General features: G+C 37.4%; 1 protein-coding gene across 5 annotated transcripts; it reads left to right on the forward strand.

Moving 5' to 3' along the window:
• The first annotated feature begins 22 nt into the window (after positions 1-22).
• Positions 23-26,622, forward strand: NUP37 (nucleoporin 37). 5 transcript variants are annotated; one of them, XM_007419943.4, is made up of 10 exons: positions 23-83; positions 4,026-4,211; positions 6,971-7,095; positions 10,910-10,982; positions 13,215-13,306; positions 16,646-16,736; positions 17,622-17,803; positions 18,606-18,656; positions 20,587-20,680; positions 24,704-26,622. In XM_007419943.4, the coding sequence occupies exons 2-10, from the start codon at positions 4,056-4,058 to the stop codon at positions 24,815-24,817; spliced, it is 978 nt and encodes a 325-aa protein (XP_007420005.1). In that variant the 5' UTR covers positions 23-83; positions 4,026-4,055; the 3' UTR covers positions 24,818-26,622. The 5 variants fall into 5 exon arrangements, with proteins under 5 accessions (XP_007420005.1, XP_007420004.1, XP_087997235.1 ...); XM_007419942.3 differs by having other exon boundaries at positions 65-210; XM_088141109.1 differs by having other exon boundaries at positions 65-191.
• Positions 26,623-26,936: the final 314 nt, after the last annotated feature.

The raw sequence follows: 26,936 nt of genomic DNA on the forward strand, positions 1-26,936 counted from the left end.
CGGAAGCGGTTTTTCCACGGGGCGGGGGATGGCGCTATCCGGAAGTACTCCATTCTGGGGAACTCTTCGCGGGAATTTGACGGGTAAAGCAGGTGTTAGAGAAAGTTGTCGTTAGTTGTGGGGCTGCGCTCCAAGAACTCTTTTTCTCGTGTAAATCTAGGCCGGGGGAAGAAGAGGCTGGTTCCTCTGAGGTGATATGAGCTATAAAGGGTGAGGCTGTACAGTATAATACAGAAATACTCGCTGGGCTTCAGCCCGCTGTCTTCCAAGTCTGTCGCCCACTGGGACTTTTGGGGTGATTTGTGCAAGGCCAGGTCGAACTTGGTAGGTGCCAGTGGACGCGGCAGCGGAGGAGGTTGCTACCCAGGTGGTTAGCTCAAGCGTTTAGCCCAGTCAGAATCGGTGGAAGAAAGATAAACAAGCGCGTCCCGCTTCTATGCATTGGAAAGCAGCCTTAATACCACGCTCAGATCTTCCGTCCCGCGATATTCCTACTATGCAGGAATTTTTGGGTGGTTGGTGGGTTTTGTTTTTGTTTTCTTTGGTCTCTCTTCTCGCTAGAAAGTAAAGTTTTTAAAACCCCATTTGGAGAGGGGACATCCCTTTTCGTTTGTAGTTATGCGGGTAATGGCGAAACCCATTTGCTTGAGTTTGGGGCTGCCGCAGACTGTGAAGAAGTAGGAATAAGAAGAATTGCATACAGAGCTGGGCATCCCTGCACATTCACAGAGATCAGATTACTGTATGTTTTAAAGCTTTCTGTTGTTTGGTTTCAGAACAGGCTATGTACAGGCTATGTTTTGCTTTAATGTAAGGTAGGCTGATTATTGTTGGAATACAAGGTATTAAAAACATTGCCGTAATGGGATAAAATGCACCTCCCACAATCTTCTGCTATCCTTGGGTTCTGATTGGTCTTTATTTCCAGGACTTCTGGATCAAACTGATATCCCCAGCATAAGATGATATGCTCAGTCATTTATCATCATACTCTATTCACCCTCTGGTCCATTTGTTTTTCTCTGGTGCAATATTAGTTCATGGATTTTCATCCCGTTAATGTGATTTCTTAAATTAGATTTGCTTTTTCTAGCAAAGTCTTAAGTTTCTACACAAAGCCTGAACCAATCTTCTGAATACTCTACCTTCCAGGTTTATCAGCCCAATATGATTGGTATTACAGCCAATGCCTGTCATCAGGCTAAAATGTATTTGGGTAGTTCATGGGTCTCATAACCCAAACACAACTTATTGGGTTAATTTAATAAGCTGTGTTTCAATTATGAACCACAGTATATCTATGTTGTATGAACAAAGCTGCAAGAAATAAGGTAAAGTTAATGGCATTGTGTTTTCATATCCCATTTGTAAATGAAACATGAGCTAATGCATTTCTTTCTAAAACCAGTTTGTGCAAAATATTTACATATTGAAATAAAGCACGTTGCCATTTAAAGTCACTTTGGTGCCATTTTATTTATTTAAACAATTTATATAGTTGTCCATTTCATAAAGTGACCACCACTGCAGACCTTCTGTTAAGTATTATACAGGAAAGATGCTGCAGTTGGTAGCTCATATTTCATGTATTAATGGATGCTATGTTAGTGCATTAAAATCCCAAAACTGAAATTATTGAACTGTATCATTAATGTTGCCTTAGTTTTCAAGTCCAGAGGTTAAGAGCATATTTTTAACATTCAGATGTAACTAAATTTCAATATGAAAAAGTATCAACACAAACCTCTATGTGTGTGCATTGTTGGTATTCCATTCTTACTGTGTCTGCTTTTCAATCAATTTTCCTCCACTTTTTCTTTTATTGTATTGTTTCCCTGCTCTACTGATCTTACCATGTGATGACTTTTTCATAATTACTTTCACTGGTTAGCTGGTATTCTTCAAAGCTTTCCTGAAGAACAGCTGGTTCACGTAATAATAAGCCAAACAGCCCAGTTAGGAATTGTATGCTGCTATATCACTTTGTCATATATGGTAAGACTGTGCTTCACAACAAGCATGCACAGCCACTTTGTTTTCCTCCCAGCGAAGGATCTGTGGCATTTGTAAGTTGCAGGGACAGATGGAACAGTCTGTGAAGCAACCATGCTAGCCTTGCAAAAGACTCTGCTATTTTTGTGTTTCAAAGAAAGATATTTTATTTATGCTCTTGTTTGAATGTGTTGCAGAATTCTAGTGCATGACTGTTTAGCTAAAGTCTCAGCTTTGTGTATCATCCAAACCTCAATCAATCACCATTTTAGATTTCTAGAAAAATAAATTTGTAATTGTTCTGGGAACCAGTGATAGCAAATTTGCAGATTGTAGTTTAGAAAAATTGTATAGGTGTCCTCAGCTTACAACCACAATTGGGATTGGAATTTCCATCACTAAGCAATGCAGTCGTAACGTGTTGCAACACGTGACTGCATCACTTAGTGACGGCAATCCTGGCACTCCCCATTGCCATAGTTAACCAAGAATCGTGGGTCATTAAGTGAGTACCCACCCCAACCTAAGCCATTCTGGGCTTGATCCCTCCCAGCCCCAAGTCTTGGTAAGGTAAGAGACTGCCTCCTCTTCAACTCCCCCCACCTACCTACCTACCTACCCCCATCTCTGCCCTTTTGGCTGCCCTGCACCCTGCTTCGTGGGGTGACAAGCAGCCCCAGAATGGTCAGCTATGGGGCTGCTTGCCATGCTGCCACTCAGGGGCTTCTTGGCACGTTATGGCTCTGGGGCTGCAAGAAGCCCCTGAGCCTCAGTGCAGAGCCCAGCCCCAACTCAGCCCAGTAGCGCAGCGCAAAGCAGCTACCCCAAGAAGCCTCAGCAGGTGGCGTGAAGCCACTGCCCAGTAGGGCAGCATCAAGCTGCTGCCTCAGAAAGCCCCAGCACCACAGTGCAAAGCCATCACCCTAGGAAGCCCCACCACCATGGTGTAAAGCTACCACACACCAGCACAAAGCCACCGCCCCAGGGAGCCCCAGCACCACAGTGCAAAGCTGCTGCCAGCACCATAGCACAAAGTCACTGCCCAGCACTGTGGCACAAAGCCGCAGCACAGCGCAAAGCCACTGCCCTAGGAAGCCCCAGCCACAACAGCCCAGCCACCCTCACTGCCCTGCATTCCAAGACACTGTGCATTCTGCCACCCCAGTTGACCTTCACTGTCTTCTTGCTCCCACTGCTGATGAGGTATGCCCAACCTGGCCCTTTGCAAGGCAGCTGGTGGCCATGTGAGGCCATCTTCCCCAGGTCTCGCAAGGAAACCACTGTGAATGACCTAGGGAAGAAAGCCTTGTGCGGCCAGCAACTGCCTCGTGAAGGGTCAGGCTGGGCATGCTTGGTCAGCAGTGTGAGCAAGAAGACAGCAAAGGCCAGATAGGGTGGCAAAGGCCACAGAGTGCAGGGGGCCAATGGCCATAACTTCAGGAACAGGTTGTAAGTCCATTCAGTGCCCGCTAACTTCAAATGGTCACTGAATGAATGGTTGTAAGTTGAGGACTATCTGTATGTGGTATGTGACTCAAGGAGTAGGAATAAAATGATAGGGCAAATAGTAAGCAGGTGTTTCTGCTTAGTGTGTTATGGGAACACAATATCATGATGGATACACAAGGAAAATAAGGCACAGGTCAACATCAGCCTTAACAAGGTTTTTTTAAAAATAGGCTAAGTTTGCACATTGCATTGCATTAAGACAAAAACTGTCTACTTTTTCTGTTAAATTTGTTGTATGAATACAATCAATTGAGTAAAATATAGATAACCCAATTGGCTTAGTACAATATAAATCTTGTCATCTAAAGTAACACAGTCCATTCTACAATGTTGGACTTTGCCACCTCATTTTCCTTTATTATGCAAAAGTTGCATTGGTTTAAATGTAGTTTAAATGATTTAAGTATGTATAGTAAAATGGAAGAATTAAACTACCAAAGCTGTAGATTTTCAGATTAAGTTCTTAGCTGAAAATATGCATGCAGAATTCAGCATCTAGAATTCGCTTCCTTATCCAACTACAGAAATTATCCTTGTGGTTTCTTCTACTGAAGATGAAGCAGGAGACTTCCCGAAGAGCAGCCTATACTGTGGAATGTAAGGATTATGTGCATGTGGTCGAATTCAATCCATTTGACAGTGGCACTGCAGAATCACTTATTGCATATGGTGGCAATAATTATGTAGTTGTTGGGACTTGCAGATTCCAGGTTAGTATATTTTATCATTTTGAAATTTATTTAGAAGCCTTAATAATTTGGAAGCAAAGATTATATTTTGAGCTACATCTGAAATTTTGAGGAAAGTGTTTTTGAAACTCAATGGAGAGGATATACATAAAATACAAGTTTCCAAAGGATAGTTTCTGAGTCCATTGCAGAAAAATCAATAGAGCGTTGTGCAGTTTAATGACTAATATGTGTATTATGGCATATGCTTTGGAAGACTATAGTTCATTTCAGCGAGGGAGCACTTCATTTCCCCAGGAAACTCAATGATTGATCTTAGTGTCATTCTTAAGCAAAAAAATTACAAAGAACAAATACATATTAAAGCAGGTAAGCTAGAATTCATCAAGAAGTTCGATTTTATTACCCATGTATTACACAGACAAGGCATTCTTAGGGGCCGTCTTTTCCCAGTTTCTACCTGTCCAATCTGGTCTGGCAGGTTGGGCATGCTCCAGGTCCTGTCAGCCAAGGAATGTCGACTGGCAGGGACCAGGAGACGTGCCTTTTCTGCTGTGGCGCCTGCCCTCTGGAACGTCCTCTCTCCTGAGATTAGGATGGCCCCGACCCTTTTGGCTTTTTGGAAGGCCTTGCTTTATGCCCAGGCCTGGGGCCCCGAGCTTGTAAAGGGCCCCATTTCATGGTGTACTGATATCCATGGTTTTTAAAGATCTCTTGGCTGTATTTATATTTATATTTAATTTTTGGTATTGTTTTAAATGTTGGCTATTTTTATTGTTGTTAGCCGCCCAGAGTCACTGGTCTGAGATGGGCAGCTATATAAATTGAATAAATAAATAAATAAATAAATAAATTCTTACATTGTAAATATTAAGCAGCTTATCTGTGTAAAAATATGTTGTGCACCCAACAGTTAGTAATTACCACAATCTGCACTTTGTGGATTTTTTAATTTCTTTATTTATCAAATTTGTCACCACCCATCTCGTTGAAACAACTCTAGGTGATTTAGAACAAAAATAAAATTCGTTAAAATACAATATAAAGCAGACCTAATAATAAATAGCTTCCAAGCAAGATGGAAAGTTGGGGAATAATTCAAGGGAGTGTCGTCAGGGCGCTAACCACCTCCAAGGACAGTTAGAGCCCATATCACCCCATGCACATTGGCAGAGGCAGGTTGTTAAACCTTTTTGGAAAGCCAGGAGGGTAGGGGCCCGTCACACCTCTGGGCAGGGGAATATTGCAAAGGGTGGGGGCAATGGCAGAGAAGGCTCTCTCCTGGGCCCCGCCTGCCGAATACTCTTGCTGACAGGGTCTACATCATGCCCTCTCTGTCTGACCGGGTGGGAGGGGTTGATATAATGGGGATGAGACGGTCCCTCGGGTAACCTGCACCCATGCCATGTAGGGTTTTAAAGGTGATAACCAGCATCTTGAATTGGACCCAGAAGCAAACTGGCACCCAATGCAGCTCCCGCAACAAAGGTGTTACGTGTGCCATCATAGGGGCACCTAATATCATCCGTGCAGCTGCATTTTGAACCAGCTGTAGCTTCCGGATACTCTTCAAGGGTAGCCGCACGTAGAGTGCATTGCAGTAGTCTAACCGAGAGATGACCAGGTGTGAGTGACTGACTGGAGAGCCTCCTGATCCAAGAAGGGGCATAACTGGTGCACCACACGAAGGTGGGCAAAAGCCCTCCTGGCCATGACTGCCACCTGCTCCTCAAGCAGGAACTGTGAGTCCAGGAGGACCCCCAGATTACACACCAGGTCTGTCTAGGGCAGTGTCACCGCATTATTGTTTGACCTCCTATGATTGCTGTTTCCTCCCTCTTCCACGTGTCCCAGTTATCCCTCAGGATAATCAATCTCTTAAAAAGTAGAACATAAAGTATATGCCATAACAGATTTATTAGTTTTTAAACTGCCACAGGACTTTGTTTTAGCTGTAACAGAAAAACAAACTATCCCTGTGGAAATTTCACAATCTAACCTTTATAAAATTAAAATTATAACATCTATTAAATAAACGATAGATTATACACATATTCATATTGTCTCATTGGTAAAGGTCCCTGATAGCATTTATGAAATTTCATAATAAGATTTTGTAATAAGGCTTCCTTTTGCATAATATCTCTTGTATTTATTTGCTTATTTACTTATTTTGCCTCCCATTCCTGAAGGCTCTGGGTGGCTAACAATATCAGCATAAAATAAAAAGCATCTGCCTCAGAAATAATACAGTAAACCTACTCATAATATAAACAAAATTGACAGCATTAAGATAATAAACAGGATATATAGTCATGTCCCCCCGCCCCCAAATTTCAACCTTCACTTGTATCATGCCCTCCTCTTGCACTAGATGGAATAACCAAGTCTTAACTTCTGTCCTGTAGTCCTGGAAGCATCCAGTTCCCATCAGGAACACCTTTGTAATGCTCTTGAGAGAAACCTGAGTAGTTTTTAAACCCAGTATAGTTTCTTTCAGATTCACTGCTTATATGCATAGAGGAGTACAAGTATTGTTTCAGTGAAATGCTATGTGTATCTACTTAGAATTGTGTCTTTTTTCAGTTCAGTGGGAGTTATTCCCAGGCCAGTATGCATCAGATTGCAGCATTCACTTAATGTTGATAATGAAACACAGTGTTTACAAGGGAAAAGAGTATGCAAGGAATCAGGAGGGACTCATGGCAAAGAGGTAGGATTGATTTTAACAAGCTTCTCATTTGTTATGCAGCTTATCAAAATATTGCATGCATTTTTAGGAGGAGGATGCAGCAGTGGAAGGAATACAGTATAAAACTCTCAGGACTTTTCAACATGAAAGCAGAGTTGATGCCATTGTGTGGAGCCCAGAAACTAGATTTGATGCTTTACCTCCACATATAAGGTAATATGACTAATAAAAACTTAAAGGTAGTAGGATTTTGTTTGTTTGTTTGTTTGTTATATTAATTACATATCCTGCCTTTTGTCTGGGAGTTCAAGACCAAGTACATAGTGGATCCCTCCTAATTATACTTCCCCCCACCCAGCAATCCTTTAAAGTAGATTGGGCTGAGAAAATGACGACTCAGAGTTACATTGGGAGTTCAGTATTAAGTCCAACAATTTAACCAAATTTTTTTGGTAGCATGTGAAATTAAGAATATTGTGTGATATTTTGCACACTCTATTAAGTCTCTTTTCTTTGGTATCGGTTTGTAGATTGACGTATTCCAATCTGTTGGCTGCTGTGTTATTTTCCAGATTTGCTGGCATAGTTTGGTTAGAATTTTTAGTTTCTTTTTCTGTTGCTTGTCATATTTCTGTAGATATTCCATCAATTCCTGTAGCCTTCCAACTTGGTAATGACTGGAGTGCTGATCTAACTTTATCTTCTAGTACTTGAGTACAAGTATTTCTAATATTTGTAAATAAGGAATGTCTTCTAAGGTATCTTGGAATTTGACATCTCTACTGTACAGAATTTCAGTTTACTTCCATCCTTGTTTCATCTTCTTTGAATCACTACTCTATTGGCATTCTTTATCATAACAATTTGAGTTTGGAACCTCCTGAAGTTTGGAAATCTTTTGGAAGAGTTTCCTTGTTTCCATCTTCAATGTCTTTATAGATGTTGTAATACTACTTCTTGTCTCTTCTAATAGCTTCCTATCAGTTCCTTCCTGAGATCTTTTTCTTGGCTTTGACTTCTCTTCTCTTGGCAATTTTGTTCTAACATCCAGTTTGCTTTTTTCTCTTTCTTGGTCTTTGGCAGTCTCTTTTCACAGTCTTTGATTTCAATCCACAGTCCCTCTGGTTTTCTCTCAATAAGGTTCAAGATTTCAAATTATTTCTGATATTCTTGAAAATGGTGGGTATATGTTCCAGATCGTGTAGTGGAAATTGGTTGGCTTTCTTCTGCTGCTTTAACTTGACTTGGAAATTGCTCATGAACAGTTCATGATCTGTTCCATAGTCAGCTCCTGGTCATGTCTTTGCTGTTATAACCTTCTACCTCCTTCTACCAGTAATATAATCAATTTGATTTCTGTGTATTCTGTCTGGTGATATCCACGTATATAGGTGTCATGTTTGTTTTTGGAAGATTTTGTAAGTATTGGATTGGCAGAAATTTGTAAGCCATTCTCCTGCTTCATTTTGGTTTCCTAGGCTGTATGATCCAATTTGTCAGCCTTCCCAGATAGGCCAGGAAACATGACCAGATGAGCTAATTCTACTTTATTGTAGGCTATATTAATAGAATCTTGGAAATCTGAAAGTACAAATCTCCTGCCGTCTCTTTTATAGCCTGATAAGTTAGGGAGGTTCCTTTCTGAGTTTTTTCTCTTTCCATTATGCAGCTGTGGGCTACACCCCCTCTTATCTGATTGTTCCCTAGGCAGCATCTCTTTCCCCTGTCTCCCAAGGTCATTCCCACATTACACAACTACAGGTAGTCTTCGGTTGTCAACCACTTGTTCAGTGACTATTTGAAGCTACGACAGTGCTGAACGAGTGGTGACTATTTGAAGCTATGATGATGCTGAGCGAGTGGTGCTTACAACTGGTCCTCGAAGTTCCGGCCATCCCAGCAGCCCCACAGTATCCATTTCATTTCACTGATGTGTAACATGTCAATATATGGTTGATTCAATCCATCTTTCACTGTGTTGAGCTTTTCCACGTTTATGTTTCTTATATTTCACATTCTCACTGTAATTCTGTCTTTGCAACTTTGCATTTTCTTAACCTGCGTTGCAGCATCACAACTAGACAATCCAAGGGCTTATCTAGTTATGTTCTTAAGATCTAGCCTTATCAGAAGTACTATTAGTACTCATAAAAATCCTCAGCTTTTCCTCAGTAGCATGTTGAGTACCATCTGACCCAAGGGGCCCACCATCCAACACTATATTATCAATCGTTTTATATTGTCTATCCATGTGGTTACTTGGTAAAGAAAACAGGATATGGAGTGGTTTACCATTGCCTTCTCCCATGCAGGATGAAGTTATGCCTTTGCCATTGTCACTAAAGTAATCATCTGCCTCCAACATATTCCTGTATTGCTGCTGCCTGCTTGCTTTAACTGGGCAGCTGGGATGACCTTCAGGCCTTGGGTGACTCTGCTGGTATTATATACTTTTGGCATTCTTTGCTCATCTCTCCCAAGAAGAACCCTCATCAGCACAGCAGAACTTGGGGGGGATATCAGTACAGTAGCATATTTGCACTCTCATGTGCTCAAGCAACTGGCATTAAGTGTGCAGAAACAGGAAATTTAAAAGTATTAATATATCATACAAGAAATATTGAAAAATACAGAGTATTTCTACTTCATCTCAATCACTGAATGTCTTAGAAATCTGCCCAGAAAGGTTGAAACATTAATTGTGGCAATAAAGGAGGTGGGGTGGAAGGATTCTGTGAAAATACCTTATTTTCATAAGCTTCTTAGTTTATCACTGACACTAAACTGCTGCTGCCAGTTTAAAAGGATAGAAGCTGTTGTTCCCTCTACACTATGTGCACAGCCAGTTCAGAAATACAGAGCCATGTCTGCTCTGGGATCTTCCCTTTTTCTCCTGTAGCCATCTGAGGCAGAAGACAGTGTTCTATATGTTCCATGTAGCACTAAATTTTGCTTCTGGGTTTGAGTTTCAGTTACCAGGGGTGATTTTGTTTTGTTTTCTACTTTTCAAGCAATTGCTAAGTTACAAAATGGACAAAGTTCATAGGAGTTTATTAGTTGAGAATCATGCTTATGTAAGAGGACGTTGACACTTGGTGCCTTTTGGGGTTTCACTGCTATTATGTATTTCTTAAATGTTTCATTGCCTTCTATTAGTTATGTAGCTAATACAGATTAACATCACCTATAAAATATGTATATTTGTCCTAAATAATGACTTCCAGATTTCCTAATTTGTGTTTCCAAATCAAATTGTTTCATTGTCTTCTATTAGTTATGTAGCTAATATAGATTAACATCACCTATAAAATATGTATATTAGTCCTAAATAATGACTTCCAGATTTCCTAATTTGTGTTTCCAAATCAAATTGTGCTAGGATCTGCTTTTTTTTTTTTATCATCCCCATTGTTTTTTCTTGGGTGTATCATTTATATCATATACCTTGAGCAGGAAGTATATTTTCTTTATAGATGATAAATAAGTTATGTTATATGCCTTTTTGGCTAAAGAACAGGTAAAAACACTTTAAATAAATGATTACAGACTACCTGCTTGGCTGTGATCTGATATGTATATGTACAGGTACTCCTCGCTTACCAACTGCCTCATTTAGCAACATTCAAAGTTACGATGGTGTAACTTTGAACATTGCTAAAAAAAAACAGCTTTGTGACCAATCCTCATATTTATTACTATTGCAATGTGCCACGACCATTTGCATGCTTCCCAACCAGCTTGCAACAAGCAGAGTTAATGGAGAATGCGGAAGTCAAATTGCAAGTCACAGTGACTCAATGACCAAAGGGCAAGTGAGGTCGTAAGTGTGTCATGGTCACATGATTTTCCACTTAGCGATGCCAGTTGCCAGTCCCAATTGTGGTCGCTAAGCGAGGACTACCTGTATTCCAGAAACGTCATAATTAAATGATGTACTTTTTCACGATAAGATAAAATTACTTTGAGGAAATAAAACACATATATAAACATAAAATGACAATGTTCATAAATTTTTTCATTATCTTAGATTTTGTACTGCTGCTGCTGATAGGAAGTTAAGGTTATTCACGTCGGACCTCAAAGATAAGAATGAATATAAGGTGAGAAGAAGAAATAAATTATAATAACAAAAAGTGGCATTCTCTTTTAGTACTTATTTCTATACAAATCTATTAAAATTGCATGCTATAGCCTTAGAATGCCTCTCATTCAGTAATTTTGAATAGACCTGCACACAATTGTATCTTGTATTTTTAAAAGGTGATACTGTACTAAGGTGGCATTTTTGAAGCACATTTATGTAATAAAGCATGATAGTATTTATTTCAGCACTTCAAAATTGTGCCATTTTACGCTCTCAATGCACATTTTAAATAGAATCAAAACATTTTTTATAAAAACTAAAGTAGATTGAACTGTGAAGAATGAAGGTGAATGAATTATGACATATTCAAGAAGAGGTGGACAGAAAATACAGCTGGAGGTTCTGTTAGATCTTCGGGTGATTTGCAGTCTACTGGCAAGGATTTCTCACTCCAGTTTAATTATAGCATTAACAAAATGTATTTTCTCTCTTCCTTAGTTGTATTGCTGAAGGAGATAAACTTTGGGTGGCTTTCAGTGTTGATGAACTCTGAACTATTTCAGTTCTGATACTATAATTCCGCACTTCAGAATTCTTTGATTTTCAGTGTGTGTGTTTTGGATCCAAGCTCAGGGGGTAGATCTTTGGATTTTAGTAAAAATGGCTTCTTATATACAGTGGTACCTCGGGATACGAACTTAATGCGTTCTGTGACTCTGGGCATATCCCGAGTTGGTCGTAACCCGACACAAATTTCCCCATAGGGTTCAATGTTCAAATCGAGGTAAATTTTTGCGGCCGGAGCTGGTCGTAACCCGAAAAGTTCGTTAGTAGAGGCGTTCGTATCCCGAGGTACCACTGTAGAAGCAATCAGCAGCAATTTAAATATGAATTAAACATATAACTGTTAAGATTTGATATGATAAATAAAATGAACAGAACTGATGGGATTAGCAATACAGGTCGTACACAAGATAGGCAGGGATTGGGACCAGGTTGTCATCGCTAAGCAATGTAGTCATAAACCATGACATCACATGACCGCATCGCTTAGCGGCAGCAATCCAGGTAGTCCCAGTTGACATAGCCCCAAGATGTGCAGATTGTTAAGTGAGAAGCACCGGGAGTCCAAGGTAAGGAGTGTGGGGGTGCCACAGGGGGTGGGGGAGGCCCGGGGAGGCCTGGCGCACATTGCACATGAGTTGGTGGAGGGGGGTGCTGTGGAACAGCGCGAGCACAGGAAGGGCAGGGGAAAGGAGGGTGTGGTGCATACAAATGAAGGGGAAGGAGGGTGTGGTGTGTGTGAGCAAAGGAGGGAAGGGCGGTGCATACGAGCGGAGAAAGGCCAGGAGGAGGGAGACTTGCAACCTTCCCTGCCAGCTTCCCCATTTGCTTTGCTTGCTTTGATCTCGGAATGTTGCAGCTGGTCATAAGTGCACGCTGGTTGCCAAGTGCCCAAATTTTGTTCCCATGACTATGGGGGTGCTGCAACGGCTGGAACTTTGAGGGCTGGTTGTAAGTCCCTTTGTTCAGCATCATTGTAACTTCAAATGTTTGCTGAACAAATGGACGTTAGGCGAGGACTACCTGTATGTCTCATTAATATTTGGACCTTACTTGTGAAATTAGATACAATGTAACAAAGAACCCCAGGGGCAAGAGCATTAGTGCATCCAAATTATGCATTTATGATGCATTGGTATGCTGGTTCTGTAGCATGTGATGTGAAGCCAGTTAAGAGACCGGGCCATGCAAGAATGAAATAATGGCAATTGCCTAATCCTGTGATAGTGGGATAGAAACCTGACAGAGGTGGTATTTAACCATTCTAGTGATGTAGATTTATTTATCATTGGGCCTGAAGCTTCCAACAGCAGAGATACCTTTATTTAAAATGGAGTTAGTGTTTGTGCAAGCTATTGCAGTGCAGTTCATATAATACTATACTGTTTGATGATAGTTTGAATAAACGAGATCTAAACATGCCATATTGTCTCTTTACAAAACTAGAGCCCTGTTGATTTTATTTCCCTCAAAGGTACAATTCAAGATGTTGTTTCAACAAGCAAAGTCCTAAGACCTAAACAACTTGAGTCCTGGTTTTATATCTTGATCCTAATCTTGCTATCTTCTCCTTACTGTGCCTTAGAATGATGCCTTCATTTTACCTTTGCTGATTTTACTTCTTTTAAAATACCATCTTTGTCTTAATTCCATAGTAAAAAATATTTCTCCTTTTTCTTAACAGACCTTGGAAGGCCATTCAGATTACATTAATGATTTGGTATTTTCACCTAACGGTCAAGAAATTGCAAGCGTGAGTGATGACCATACATGCAGGTATATATTCTGTTAGTGAAATATTACTTTAATTGTTTATATATATATATATATTTTGTCTGCGCTCAGTCATTGCTGACCCTGCAGTGACTGCTTGGACGAGTCCTTGCAGTTTTCAAGGCAATTGTTTTTCGGAAGTGGTTTGCCAGAGCCTCCTTCCTAGAGCAGAGCCCAGCTGGCGAGCGCAGGAGGCGGGGTTTCTGTTGCTTTGCGCCATTTTCGGGCGGGCATGGTTTTTCGCGCTTACCGGCAACTGCTCCCAGCTCCTTTTTGCAAGGCGCCGCCAGCATTTTTCCTCCCACCAGAGTGAGAGTACCCATTTATCTACTCACGTGAGTTTTCGACCTGTTGGGTTGACAGGAACTGGGGAGGAAACAGGAGCTCACCCTGTTTAACGCGAAGGCTGGACTCGAACCGCTGAAGCGTCGACCATTTCTGGCCGGCAACTTTCAGCGTCATTAAGCCGCTGCGCCACCGCGTCCCCCAATTGTTTATATATATAAATGTAAAAAAAAATAAAGCATATAGAAAATTGATATTTTGTAGCAATTTTCTACTTATATATTTTAGACAATATTTAATTTAGCATTTAGATTATTGTTATTTTTTGTTCATAATTTTTTTGCTGTTTCTTTTTTCTCTTTTTCGGCCTATTTGTTTGGGGGTGGGTTTTTGGGGGGATGGTTAGAATAGATTCATATAAGAATGAAGGACAAGAGTATTGCAAGTTGCTGTTCTCCTTGTTCTTCCCATCCTAGTCTTTGCCAAGACATGTTCTTCTGAGAGTCATCCTGAACACTGAGAAGCAGTTTCATCTGTTTAGCAGTGGGATATGCAGTATTTTCTGTTCCTAATTCCCATCTCTTAGGAGATTATTTCTGCCCTTATCCTTTATTTTATATTATTTCATTGATAGGATCATGCAGAACTGTATTGAAAGTTCTGCTTGAGTGAATATAAAAAAGTAACTTACTTATTCCATGATTCAGTATAAATGTACTAATTATTGTGCCAGTATGAAGATGAACCCAAGATAATGTTATACTGTCATTAGTAATGCCAGCAATAGAATATTCTATTAATGAAAGGAAGTACATGATTTTAGCATATACTTTTGAAACAAAAATAATGCATTAATTCTGCCTTTTACAGAAAGTCTGCCATTCATTCAACTACTTGCATATATTTTTTAACATTGGGCTTCATCTACTTTCATATTTTATCCATGTATAATACTCTAATCTTTAAAATCAATTGATATTAACGTTAAAGTAGTCACACTATACGTTATAACAAGCTGGTAAGTTAGGTTGCCAGAGCACTATTATCTGTATTCACAAAGAATTAGCTGACATGGTCCTTTGGGTCTCGGCCAATGTAACCTGTAATAGTGAAGTTCCAAAAATTTACTTAGAAGAGTCTCAGAGTCATGGAATATGTTGTTATCAGGACATAAATAAATATATTTGCAGATGGTTGATATGTATTTCACTGTTTTAAAAGCTGCATTTATGTTTTTCCCAGAATAACATGATTTACTGATAGAAATAGCATGGTTCTGAATCAAATTATCTCTTAAATTCAACTATGTCTCTACAAAAAAACTCTGCTGAGGATGGTCCACAAAGCATTATGAATTCTTGTGATTTAACAAGGGGGAAAAAAGCGAAGTAGTACTGTCATCACCATTTCTAATTGTCTAGAAAACTCAGCTAATTACTGAGTCTCTTCCAATTTATAAAAATTATTCCCAAGTTTAGTTTAGATGAGCATGAAAACTGCGGACTAAATATCTGGCCTTGATGATTTATTAGCATAATTTTAGGCTGTTTAGTATAATATCTGTCCAGCGTTTTCATTGCTGATCTGATTTTTGTTTTAAGTCATTCACTTTTAACTTTTCCCTCAAAATTTTGTTGCCTTACAGTGACTGAAATTTTAAAATACTGCATATCTATTGCATCTTCCTTTCATTAAAAAAAAAAAGCCTATGCTTCTGTTGATGGTAGAACAAAATAATAATAATAATAATAATAATAATAATAATAATAATAATACCAGCCACATTAATAATGCTCTTTAAAGTTTTCAGAGCATTTCATTTCTTTTCCCTGATAACATTCATTTATGGGGAGATTAATATTGTCCCCATAATTCACAGGGATCATTGGGTTTGAAAAGCCCTAGTTTAAGTAGAGCTATCCCAGGAAACGTTTCTGTATGATTTATTTTTATTTATTTTTATGCCCTGCACATATTTGAGGTATAAAGCTGTTTTAGATGAACAACAAAACCTGTTGCAGTAGAAGGGAAGTGAAAACATGTTCTGAGTATATTCTGTAACTGAGTGTGATCTTTATATTGCAACAAAATATAAAGCAGATTGAAGCATTGAATCATAAACTGTAAAACCGATACAATTCTCTCTTGCTTCTTTGGCTTGGGAAGGGGACCTGATTCTCTGGCCAAAATGATTCACTGTCTTGAATTATACTATGCTTCATTTCTGAGTGTATAAACACACACTCAGAAAGTGTTGATTTGGCTTGGAAAAATCTACAAAGCAAAACTTCTGGCAGCAGAAAAAAGGCTTTGTCTGCCAATTACCTAATCAAATAGATATTCTGTTTTCACAGACATGTACTTTAGAAAAAGGGTACTAATCTCCCAGTTTGGAGACCCTAGGATTTGAATTAAGCTATTGATGATATATTAATTTATTGCTTTTTAATTTAATAGTGTTTACATTATTTTATTGAATGCATTTTCATATTGTCATTATATTTTTCGCCTGTGGTGGTTGGCAGCACTATAAAACAGGGCATAAATAAGTCAGACTTGCACATGTTAATTTGTATGAGTGTACAGCTTTCTCCTATTTTATTTTATAAAAATTCCCCTCTTACCCCTATGGGCGGTATGTGTCTTCCTCAATCTCAGATCCTCTACCAGAGGCCTGGGAGTTTGAGGGTTCTGCGCAGTATCTGAGCTATTCCGAGCACTGACCTCTTCTGGACACAGAGCTCTGATGTTGTTCCTGGGATCTGTTGGAGCCATTCTCCCAGCTTAGGAGTCACAGCCTCGAGTGCTCCTACCACTACTAGGACCACTTTGGCCATACACACACACATATGCGCGCGCGCACATACACACTTTTCTCATAGTTTTTCTTATCTACTTCATAGCCATCATCCACTAATATTAATTAGCTAAAATATATGGAGATTCTGTCTTCTGTCAACTGCATTTGAGGTTGAGAAGACAATAAGATCTTTCCTGTGCTAGGAAGGGGGCAACAAGATGAAACCTCCTTAAACCCTAGTCTTTTTTTATCATTAGAGTCTGGGATTTGGAAGGAAACTTAAGAGCTTATTTTGTTCTACGTTCTCCTGGAATGAGTGTGGGCTGGCATCCCGAGGATGCATTCAAGGCAAGTATTTTACAGATGATTTTTCTTCAACCAAACTGGGACCTATTTACAATAACTGTATATAAAACTGAGGCATTTCAGAATTTTTCAGTGTTCACACTCTGATAATATGCAAGCTTTGCGGTTAAAGGGACATTATCTCTTGTTTTAGGAATGGCAACCTACTTCCTAGTTTAAGCTATCTCACTGGGTTTGGAGAAAGAAAAAATGACTGGGGAAGAATCATATATGCTCCTCTGTACTCTTGAGAGGATTTTTTTTTTTAAAGAAGGTGTTGTTAGACTGTGATAATTTAATTATCATTAAAATAGTCTAGCTTCATTATTTCCAAAGCATCTTGAACCTAGCATTTATTTTCAGGTAAAACAATTTCCTGCCATGCTCTTTATTTATTTACTGTCTAGACAGCCTTTAAGCTTTCCAAAACTCTTATGTAAGAGAAATAAAACATAAATAAAATCAATCTTAAACCCAAATGGTATAAAAATTAAAATAGCTGTCCAAAGTTATAAGATTATAAAATCCCAAGTATGAGTAACAGCACATGTATTCAGGGGAAAAACCTGAGCCATAAATGGATCTTTAGGGCTGCCTTCAAAGTAAGCTTTGATAGGACTTGATGAACCCTAGGGAATCGAAAAAGTCACCTTGATAATTACACATTATTTGAAGTAAGTGCTGACTTTCTTGCCTCTTGAAATGTCTAGTGGACATGAGAACAAGATTAGGTTCTCATGTTTCATTTATTGCTGCATATAGAAAAATGTCAGAACTTAATTATACTGATTCTTGACTGCGCTGTTGCTGTAAAGCTTCACAGGTGAAAGAAGCCTAAATAGTGCTGTATCCCAAGAGTTGCAACTGACTGTTGTCTTCCATTTGTAGCTGATGGTAGCAGAAAAGAATGGAACAATAAGATTCTACGACCTTGTGACACATCAGGCTATCTTGTCTCTCACAACTGATCAAACGCCACTAATGTCAGCAAGCTGGTGCTTAAAAAATACTTTTAAAGTTGGAGCAGTTGCAGGAAATGACTGGTTTATCTGGGACATTACTCGATCTAGGTATTGTAAAATATTCCATGTATTTTTTTTACTTTGAAGTTTCAGGATAATAGATAATTATTTAAAAGCTTTGCTTTTTTTTTTAACATGCACAAAATATTTCTCTATTATCCAGGCTACATGCCCTATTTATTATGTTTATTTGACTCAGAAGTGCAAAGAAACAAGGAAACGCTTAGAAGATAGTCTCTAACTCATTTTCTGTCATTATAGTCCTTAGTGTAAAAGACTACTATACTTTTGAATTTATAGGAGAATATCAACATAGTTGACATACTTTTTATGATGTAAAAAGAATGAATTGCGCTGTAAAAAGAATGGGTTATCTAGAAATCACTTACCAATTTACAAAAATAACTTCCTAAATTTGTATTTGCAGTTAATATTGATATAAAAAAAACAAGAAAAGGAAAATATGGGCACATATAGAGAAATAAAGCCAGGGAAATGCTTGCAATGCATTTCTTTGCTTTGTGAATCATTCCTTTTGTATCCCCAGCTACGTGGATTAAGTAAAGAGAATTAGAAATACCCCTGGCTTTTGTAGCAATCCTTTCGTACGTTACTCAAACCTACATATTTTCAAAAGTAATTTCCATCTGAAGTGCTTTTAAAATTGTGTTGGAACACAGCAGTTTTGTGGTTTTTAAGTGCCAGCCATTTCTACAAATAAAGTTGTTGGATAGCATGCATTTCTGATTGTTATCTTAGAATGAGGTAATGCAGTCCAAATTGTGTATGACCTACTTCTCGGTGGGAATTATGATTTTAATTATTAGAAATTCCTCTTTTTTTTTTTTAGTTACCCTTTGGATAAGAGGCCTGTCCATGCAGATAGAGCCAGATTATTTAGGTACATTTTATTTAGATACATACTTAATTGTTGCATTTGATTAACTGACTTCTCCATTAATTTTTGTTATGGGACCACAAGTCTTGCCTTTTGCCAATATTTACAGCTCCATTTTACATTTCAGAGATAATTGTGCAGTTTCTCCTTTGAAGTTGTATCCTAAATTAATTGTTCATATTTTCCTGTTTTCTGTTAGCCTAACCTTTCTAACCTGACATTTAGTGGTTGGGAACTCTGAGAATTGTGATCTTAAAACATTGGGAGACTATCCAGTTTTGAAAGGATTCAGTTGGAAAATGAAAGTCTGTTAAGAAAATGGGATGAAATAGGAAGTAAGGGAGAATTGTGGAACAATGTATAATAATTTTTACATTAGTTAGAACAGGCTGTGTAGGTCATCATGTTTATGTCCAAGCTTGCTCAGTGCAGGAATCCAAATTAAGGCATATTAGAGAGATGCTATTCCAGCCTGAGCACACACAATGAAGGGGGATTTACCAGCTCTTTGGATAATTGGCTCCACTGTTCAGCTGCATGTCTTAGTGTTAGGAATGTTTTCTAACATTCAATAAAAATCTGCATTCCTGTACAGGTAGTCCTCACTTAACAACCATTCATTTAGTGACTGTTCGAGGTTACAACAGTGCTGAACAAAGGGACTTACAACCAGTCCTCATACTTACAACCATCACCCCACTCGGTCACGTGATCACAATCTGGATGCTTTAAGGCAGTTGCAGCACCCCAGGGTCATGTGATTGCCATTTGCGACCTTCCTAGCCAGCTTCCAGCAAGCAAAATCAATGGGGAACCACGTGATAGGCTTAATGACTGCATGATTCACTTAACAGCTGTGGTGGTTCGTTTAATGACCACTGCATAAAAGATTGTAAAATTGGGTGCGACTTCCTTAAAACCACCCCACTTAACAACAATTTTGTCAGTCCCTATTGTGGTCATTAAGCAAGGACTACTTGTAATGTAAATTCATGACTTCATGTCCTGAAGAGCAGATTTAGGACATAGGCCCCCTAGAGATGCTTGAGTAAGCTGCATAAAAATGCTGGTAATAAAATAAATAAGGCTTAGTTTCTAGTCCCCTGAACATTTTAGTTGTCTTTCTCTGAAACTGTTACAATTTTTCGGAATCTTTCTTAAGGTATGGTGCCCAGAACTGCACACACTACTAGAGGTACAAATCTGACCACCACATAATATAATGAAATAATTGCTTCCCATGGTTTTGGTATTATATATTTCTGATGTATTCTAAAATTGCATTTTCATTGTTTTGCAGCAATGTCACATTATTATCTCATGTGCAGTCAATTACTATTCCAAGGGAAATGCAGTTGCTTTGCTGGAACAAAATACAATACAAAACATTCAGTACCTATATGGGGAATTTATAATTATTGTACCTTTCCTTTTACATGGAGCAAAAAGATGTGTGCATGTAAATACATTAGGCCTATGCCAAGCATTTAGAAGGGGAACTTCACAAACCATGTCAGTATGAAAAAGTGTCCCACTTCAAGTCTTAAAGTAGCTGTGTCCTTTGGAAGGGTCACTCAGATGCTTCAAAAATGTCCATGACTATGTGCATGCATAGACAACACTTCCCTGGGACAACCAAAAATTGAAGCCACATACAGCACCAACAGCTGGGGACAGCCTTCCTAATAGCTGCACAAACCTTCCAAAAGATGTGGTTGCTTTAATGCTTTGCTTACATTATTTAAAATATTCTGAAAAGCCATAGTGTACTCTACTGGAAATGATCCTATGAATGAAATTTCACTGGAAAAGATTTAATATGTACCTAACTCTGAAATGATGAAATTCAGAAGTGCTTAATTTTGACTGATTCATAACTATATTTAACATAATCTATTTTAAAATTTTGTTAAGATTCTCTTTATGTGTTTAGATGGTCCCGAGTGAATGAAAATTTGTTCGCTACTACTGGCTATCCAGGAAAAATGATTAGTCAGCTTCTGGTTCATCATTTAGGCCACCCTCAGGTAAATTTATGAAAATTGAAGATGTAAAATCTGTTTTTTATTATTTTTCTAAATTACAAAAGTTTCCTTAAACAACTTAGTATTTTTTATTTATTTTAATTGCTGTTAAAATAATACAAAAAGAAAAAGAAAAGGAACAAAGCACAGAGATAATTGTGACAGAAATACATACATTGTGAAAGAGGAAAAAAACACATAGAAATGCTTTAAAAAGTGAAAAAATACAACAAAGGAAAAAATAGTATATCATAACAGTAAACAGTTACAATTCTATATATACTTATCTAATGCAAATATTATTCAAGTACATATATATTTCTAATATACTTATATAACTATCATTTTTTTAACCTACTGTGTTTTGTATAAATGAGTCCCATATTCCATTATACTTGTCCATACAAAGTCTAGGTCTATCGGCAATCTGCTCATAGGTGGCAAGTGCAATCAGGTCTTTAATCCATTGAGTGAATGGGGCCATACATTTTATCTTTCCAATGTTGTAACATAAGTCTTTTGGCCATAGTAAGGACACAGAGAATCCATTCAGGCTGTCTAGTGGTCAAATTCCATGTACTAGGTATGTAGTTCAAGAGAATATTATCCTCTGAAAATTTTAGCTTTTGTCGCGCAGTAATATTTCTATAATCCACTACTTTCTCCCAAAACTTACTAAGTATGGGACATTGTAAAAACATGTTTTAAAGAAGCATTATCCTTATTACATCTCCAACAAAATGCTGTTTTTAACAGCCCTTTTCTATACAAACATAATGGAGTCCAATACATTCTAAATATTATTTGTTGTTTATAAGTCATAATTTAAGGTCCATTGACACTCTTGCTATAGAAGTTAAGACACTCTCCCATTGTCTAGGCAATATAGGAACCTCTAATTCTTTATTCCGCTCATTTCTTAGCATCTGCATATCAGATTGATTTATTGATAACAAATATTTATAGAAACTAATAGTAGGCTTTTTAGTTTTAAAGGATTTAACAAGTTGTTCTAGTATCTCAGGTGTCTCAGAAGCTGCAAATGCTGCTGGTCCAAATAATATCGTTAACATATGTTTTAGCTATAAATATTGCCATTGGGTTACATCTGATAGATGATATGTATCTCTCAACACAGCGTATGTTAAAAAGTCATCTTCATCACCTATCAGTTGATCCAAAGTCAGTATCCCCGATTCCATCCAATTTTTCCATATCACCATCTTTCTCCCAATTTTTAAAGTTGGGTTTCTCCATAAAGTCAATTTAGCATGGGAAAAAGGGTTGAATCTTTTTTTATTAGACATTACATTTCATAACTTTCTGACATAATTGTTTCCAGAGATACTAGAGTTTTAGTGTATTAAGTCCTAACACTGTCCATCCAACTAAAGGTGTTACATATGTATATTCTAACGTTTCTCAAATTGGAAAACTGAAACCAATTGTTGGCTTCCAGTGTTTAATAATTGACAATAGGTGAGCATGATGATATAGCTCCAGATTTGGAAAACCGAATCCTCCCTCATTAATTGGCAATTGCATTTTCTGTAAAGATATACTCAGAATCAAAGAATTTGTTTTCTGAAAATATTTTCCAGATATATAAACTGGAATTTCTCTCAGAATATATATTAATCTGGGAATAATGTTCATTTTGAGAGTGTTCACCTTTCCCCAAAAGGTGAGGTTTAATGACTCCCATCTATCAATATCTGAAGAAACTTTTCTATATGTTTTATTTATATTGCATGTTGCTAATATCTTTTGGTATACACATACCTAGGTATTTAATGGATTTGGTACTAATATGGAATTGATATTTCTTAAATGGATGGGTAACCAAATTTTCATCTGTTGGCATCAGTTCCAATTTGGACCAGTTAATATAGTATCCTGCTATTTTACTAAAGGCATCTATCATTTGCATCAACGCTGGAATAGTAGTGTAAGATTTAGAAATAAACAAAAGAATGTCACCTGCAAATAAAACCAACTTATGTTCACTTAAAAACTTAGTATGATTACATGACAAATTAAACATAATCCAATGTGGTAATTTTTTTTGTTTTATTTTATCTCACTTGGACTTCATATGCTTTGAATCTACTTTATCAGAACATCTCAAGGAACACTGCATTTGTAGTGTCAAAATGAAAAAAAGTTATAGGTTGGAATTCAGAGCCACTTTAGACATGTTCCCTTTAAGGTCTTGGGCATGCTTGTGGGGATTTTTTTAAATTTTACTTTACTGCTCTTAAACATTAGATTCCCATGGTGCAGGGCACAGTGTTCTTGGAAATAGCTCCACTTTAAAAAACAATTTATTAAATACATGGAAATTGGCAGCTCAAGAGGAAAGTCCTGTTTAGATTCTGGTTGTAGGGGGTTAGCTGAGAATATTTTGAATGCATTAAAACATATTCTAGGTTCACCTGGCTTTAGCAGGCAAGCTGTTCAATCTAAGGTTTACGGTGGTACAAGTAATTAACTTTGTGACATTGTGATTGAGTCCTTCTGAAATAATACTATAAAATCTGGCTTTTGTGGCTTACCATATGAGTTGAAGTGATTATGAAACTGAGGTTTGGAGAGTAAGCCGAGTCCACTGGAAAAGACTTTTGAGAATAAATTATTCTACCACAATCCTCTGCATCCAAAAAGGAACACAAGGATCAAGAGAATTAAGATCATGTCTGTATATTTTGCATCATGTATTTCATCTTATACATGGTGGAGGTTGCACAAATTCAGCTTTGATGTCCAGTGAATTAGATTTCCACAAAGCAATAATAGGAACAAGTTAATAGAATCAATAAGGTAATACCTTGTAAAGGAGTTTGAATTTCTATAAATAATTGATCTGGTAGAATGAATATTGGAAGCCTACAAAAATAGCATAAGTGCTTATGCTTTGGTTTAATGTAAGTCGTACAATAGAAGAAGAGCTTCTACAGATCTTAGTGTATCTACATGTTGGTGGTGGCAACAGACATTTATTTCCACCTGCCTCCTGATTTTCCAAGCTAAGTAAGGCTTAAAGAGTCAGCATTAATTATGCTTGGAAGTGGACTCATAACAAGTGCATTTCTTAGATATCCATAATGGGTGTATTTTGACTGATTTAGCTGATTTTAATCTTTGCCAGAGAAGATGAACATTAGAAGTACTTTGGAAAGCATGAGAACTTTTTAGTCACCAGTATTGGCCAGATCAAATGCCTGAGATGTTTACAAGCATCATCTATTAGTTCTTAGTATTTAACTATCAGAGGTAAATAGATATTGAACACGAAGTAAAAGGAATAGGATATGACAAATTCAAATCTAGGTATTACTGTGGAAAAAGAGAGCCAATCTGGTCTAGTGGTTAAGACACCAGGCTCGAAAGCAGGAGACTGAGTTCTAGTCCTGCCTTAGGCATGAAAGCCGGTTGGGTGACTTTGGGCCAGTCACTCTCTGTCTCACCCCAACAACACAGGGTTGTTGTTGTGGGGGGGGGGATAGGAGGAGGAAGAAGTATTAGGAATGTTCACCACCTTGAATTATTTATAAAAATAATAAAGGCAGGATTTTAAAAAATCTTTAAAAAAATATTCAAATTCATATCAACCCTTGAAATAACACAATAAATTTCACAAAACAAGTAAATGAAGGTGGTAAGTTCTGGATGCAGTGTCAAGTACATGGTAAAACATGGTAGTTCTAGATGCAGTGTCAAATCTTAAAAAAATATTGGGAGGACAGTCTCAATTTATCTTGGGCGCATCCATTAACAGTAGATTTTTAACTTGTATATAGCTCATTCTTTGCTAAAGCATTATCTTCTGGTTTCTCGTTACCAGTTTAGAAATGAGCTGCCTTGAGATTTATGAATTCCAAAGTTATATCCAGTACCAGAGGTGATTGCTGAGTCATGGCCTAGCAGCTAAAGAGTATTTTGAAATTTCTTTTGAAGTTGTCTTACTGTATTCTAGATCTTGAATAGCAAGAATAACTAAACTAATTTAACTCTTTCTCTCTGCAGCCTATCCTTATTGGTTCTGCACCCTTAGGATCTGGTTTAACCTGGCATAGGACCCTTCCACTATGTGCCATGGGAGGAGATCATAAAGTGTTTTTTTGGGTGACGGAAATGTGAAAAAAATGTATGTATAGTGTTGGATCATGATTAGGGGAGGGGAAAGTTGAAGTAATATAGTTGGCTTATTTTACACTGCTATTATATAGCTATAAAATGAGTATATACAAAGACAAAGAATGTTTTCAGGGCTATAAGTTCAGTCGGTGACATCAGAGCAATGTTCTGCCTGGGGAAAAAGTGTTCGCAGTGAAACATCACTTTTGAACAAAGTTCTGCAGATTTTAGATGACTTGGTTTCTAGGGCTAGAAGTGCAGCTGGATTTAGCAGGGCATTATACCCAAAATCATCTGTGCAAATCTTGTTGAAATACACTCTTGTGCGAATTCTCATTGTTTAATAGGAAGTGCATCCAAGATAGATTGCCTATATGGAAAGATATAAACTTTCATATCATTACCAGCAAAGTAATGTAGTTGGTGAAAAGTGTTAGTTCAAATCCCACCTCAGCCTGGAATGTTCATTGACAGAGCACAGGAAAATCTCTCACAGTGAATATTTCTTAGTAAAAATTGATTCCTGATATGAATGCATATCTATGTGATACCAAGAAATGTCATGCTAACTCTACATAGTGAGGCATGATAGCTCATTTATTGGCCTCTAACTTTTACAACCTAATATATCAAGAAAAAAGTCAAATCAAAAACAGGATCAAAAAATTAGTCAGTTTCTACAAAAAAATTAAATTGTATGCCTAACAGATTCTAAATGAGAAAAGAAATCACATTCTCATTATGGAAAATAGGAACCATTAACAACAGTACTCTTAGTTATCTGTTATTAGCAATATCGGTAATTGATAACTAATAAACATCAAAATACTTGTTAAGGTCAGGCTGTATGTGAATTAAGAGATATATTTCCTGTTGGAGGAATACTTCCCCTACTCCATGCTTCAGAACAGAATATCAAAGAAATTTATTTTGGGGAACTTTTGTGTTGAGTACTGCAGGGCAAAATATCAGAATAGGAATAATGGAGAAATAGAAGGGATGTTTGTCTGTCTGACTGCAAGAAAAGAATACCTTCAACTTCATCTAACAAGAAAAGATTTTTGAACTCTGCTTCACATATGCCCACAACAAAACTGTTTTAGCTACATATACAATACATCTTTCATTAAAAACAGTGCTAGTTCCTGTTAACTTAATTATCAGATTACCCATATGAATTATAAATGAGACTGAACATTTTTAAACATGTTTTCTGACTTATTTTAGTACTAATACTAAAAATTATAGGCTAGTAAGCAGGAGAATTGTAGTTCATTGTATGGTTATGTGCTACAGACTGAGCAGCAAATTTGCAATCGTTTTGGGATCACCAAGATGAGTAAAACAGTTGCTTGAATAGACACAACGATCACTGAAGTGAAGTGATCACTGATTCTTTTTTTGTTAAGAATCATTTTCCTGGGTCAAGATCAGCTAGAACTTCAGTCTTTCCAGGTTGCTGAATAATGGGCAAAATCAGTTGCTTGAAAATTAAAAATGCCCATAAGCTTCCATTCATCAATGTTTTTGAAGACTGAGCTGTAATAAAGACTATAATTTTCACAAATGCAGAATTCAAACATTATTTATTTCATGTAGAAGTTAATAGTATGTGATGGGACAGGGTTTTTATAAACTCAGGTGATACAAATCAGACACAAAGATGTTTTTATTTAAACATGTTTTAAATTTGCTTTTCTAAGCTGCAGTGTGTCGTTTTATTTCACATTAAAATTATGACTTTATTAGCTGTCTGACTTGTTGCACAAATATAACAAGGCTACAATAAATTAAACATTCTGTAAATATATATTGAGAACACTTATTTTATTCAAATGTTAATGTTTTATTTGCTCACAAATATGTATTGCCTACCACCAGGCTGTTAGCTGTCCTTGACATGTCTTTTATATGTTCTCAGTCAAGAAACAAAAAAAAAAAAAATTGCACCTCAAAGCTTGAACAAATCATGTTAAAAAAATACAAACAGTTTGTTCTTTCTAAAAGCTGTTAATGTACTGATTAAAAGAATTGTGTGAAAGTTTATAAGAAAATTCAGCTGGAAAATAATGTTTTGATGGGTTTGTAATCAATTGCTCTACTTCAAAAATCTATTTTGTAT

This window comes from Python bivittatus, unplaced genomic scaffold (assembly GCF_059951505.1).
Source record: "Python bivittatus isolate LINGU-HERP-01145 unplaced genomic scaffold, Pbiv_v1 ctg000330_np1212, whole genome shotgun sequence".
Classification (NCBI taxonomy): domain Eukaryota; kingdom Metazoa; phylum Chordata; class Lepidosauria; order Squamata; family Pythonidae; genus Python; species Python bivittatus.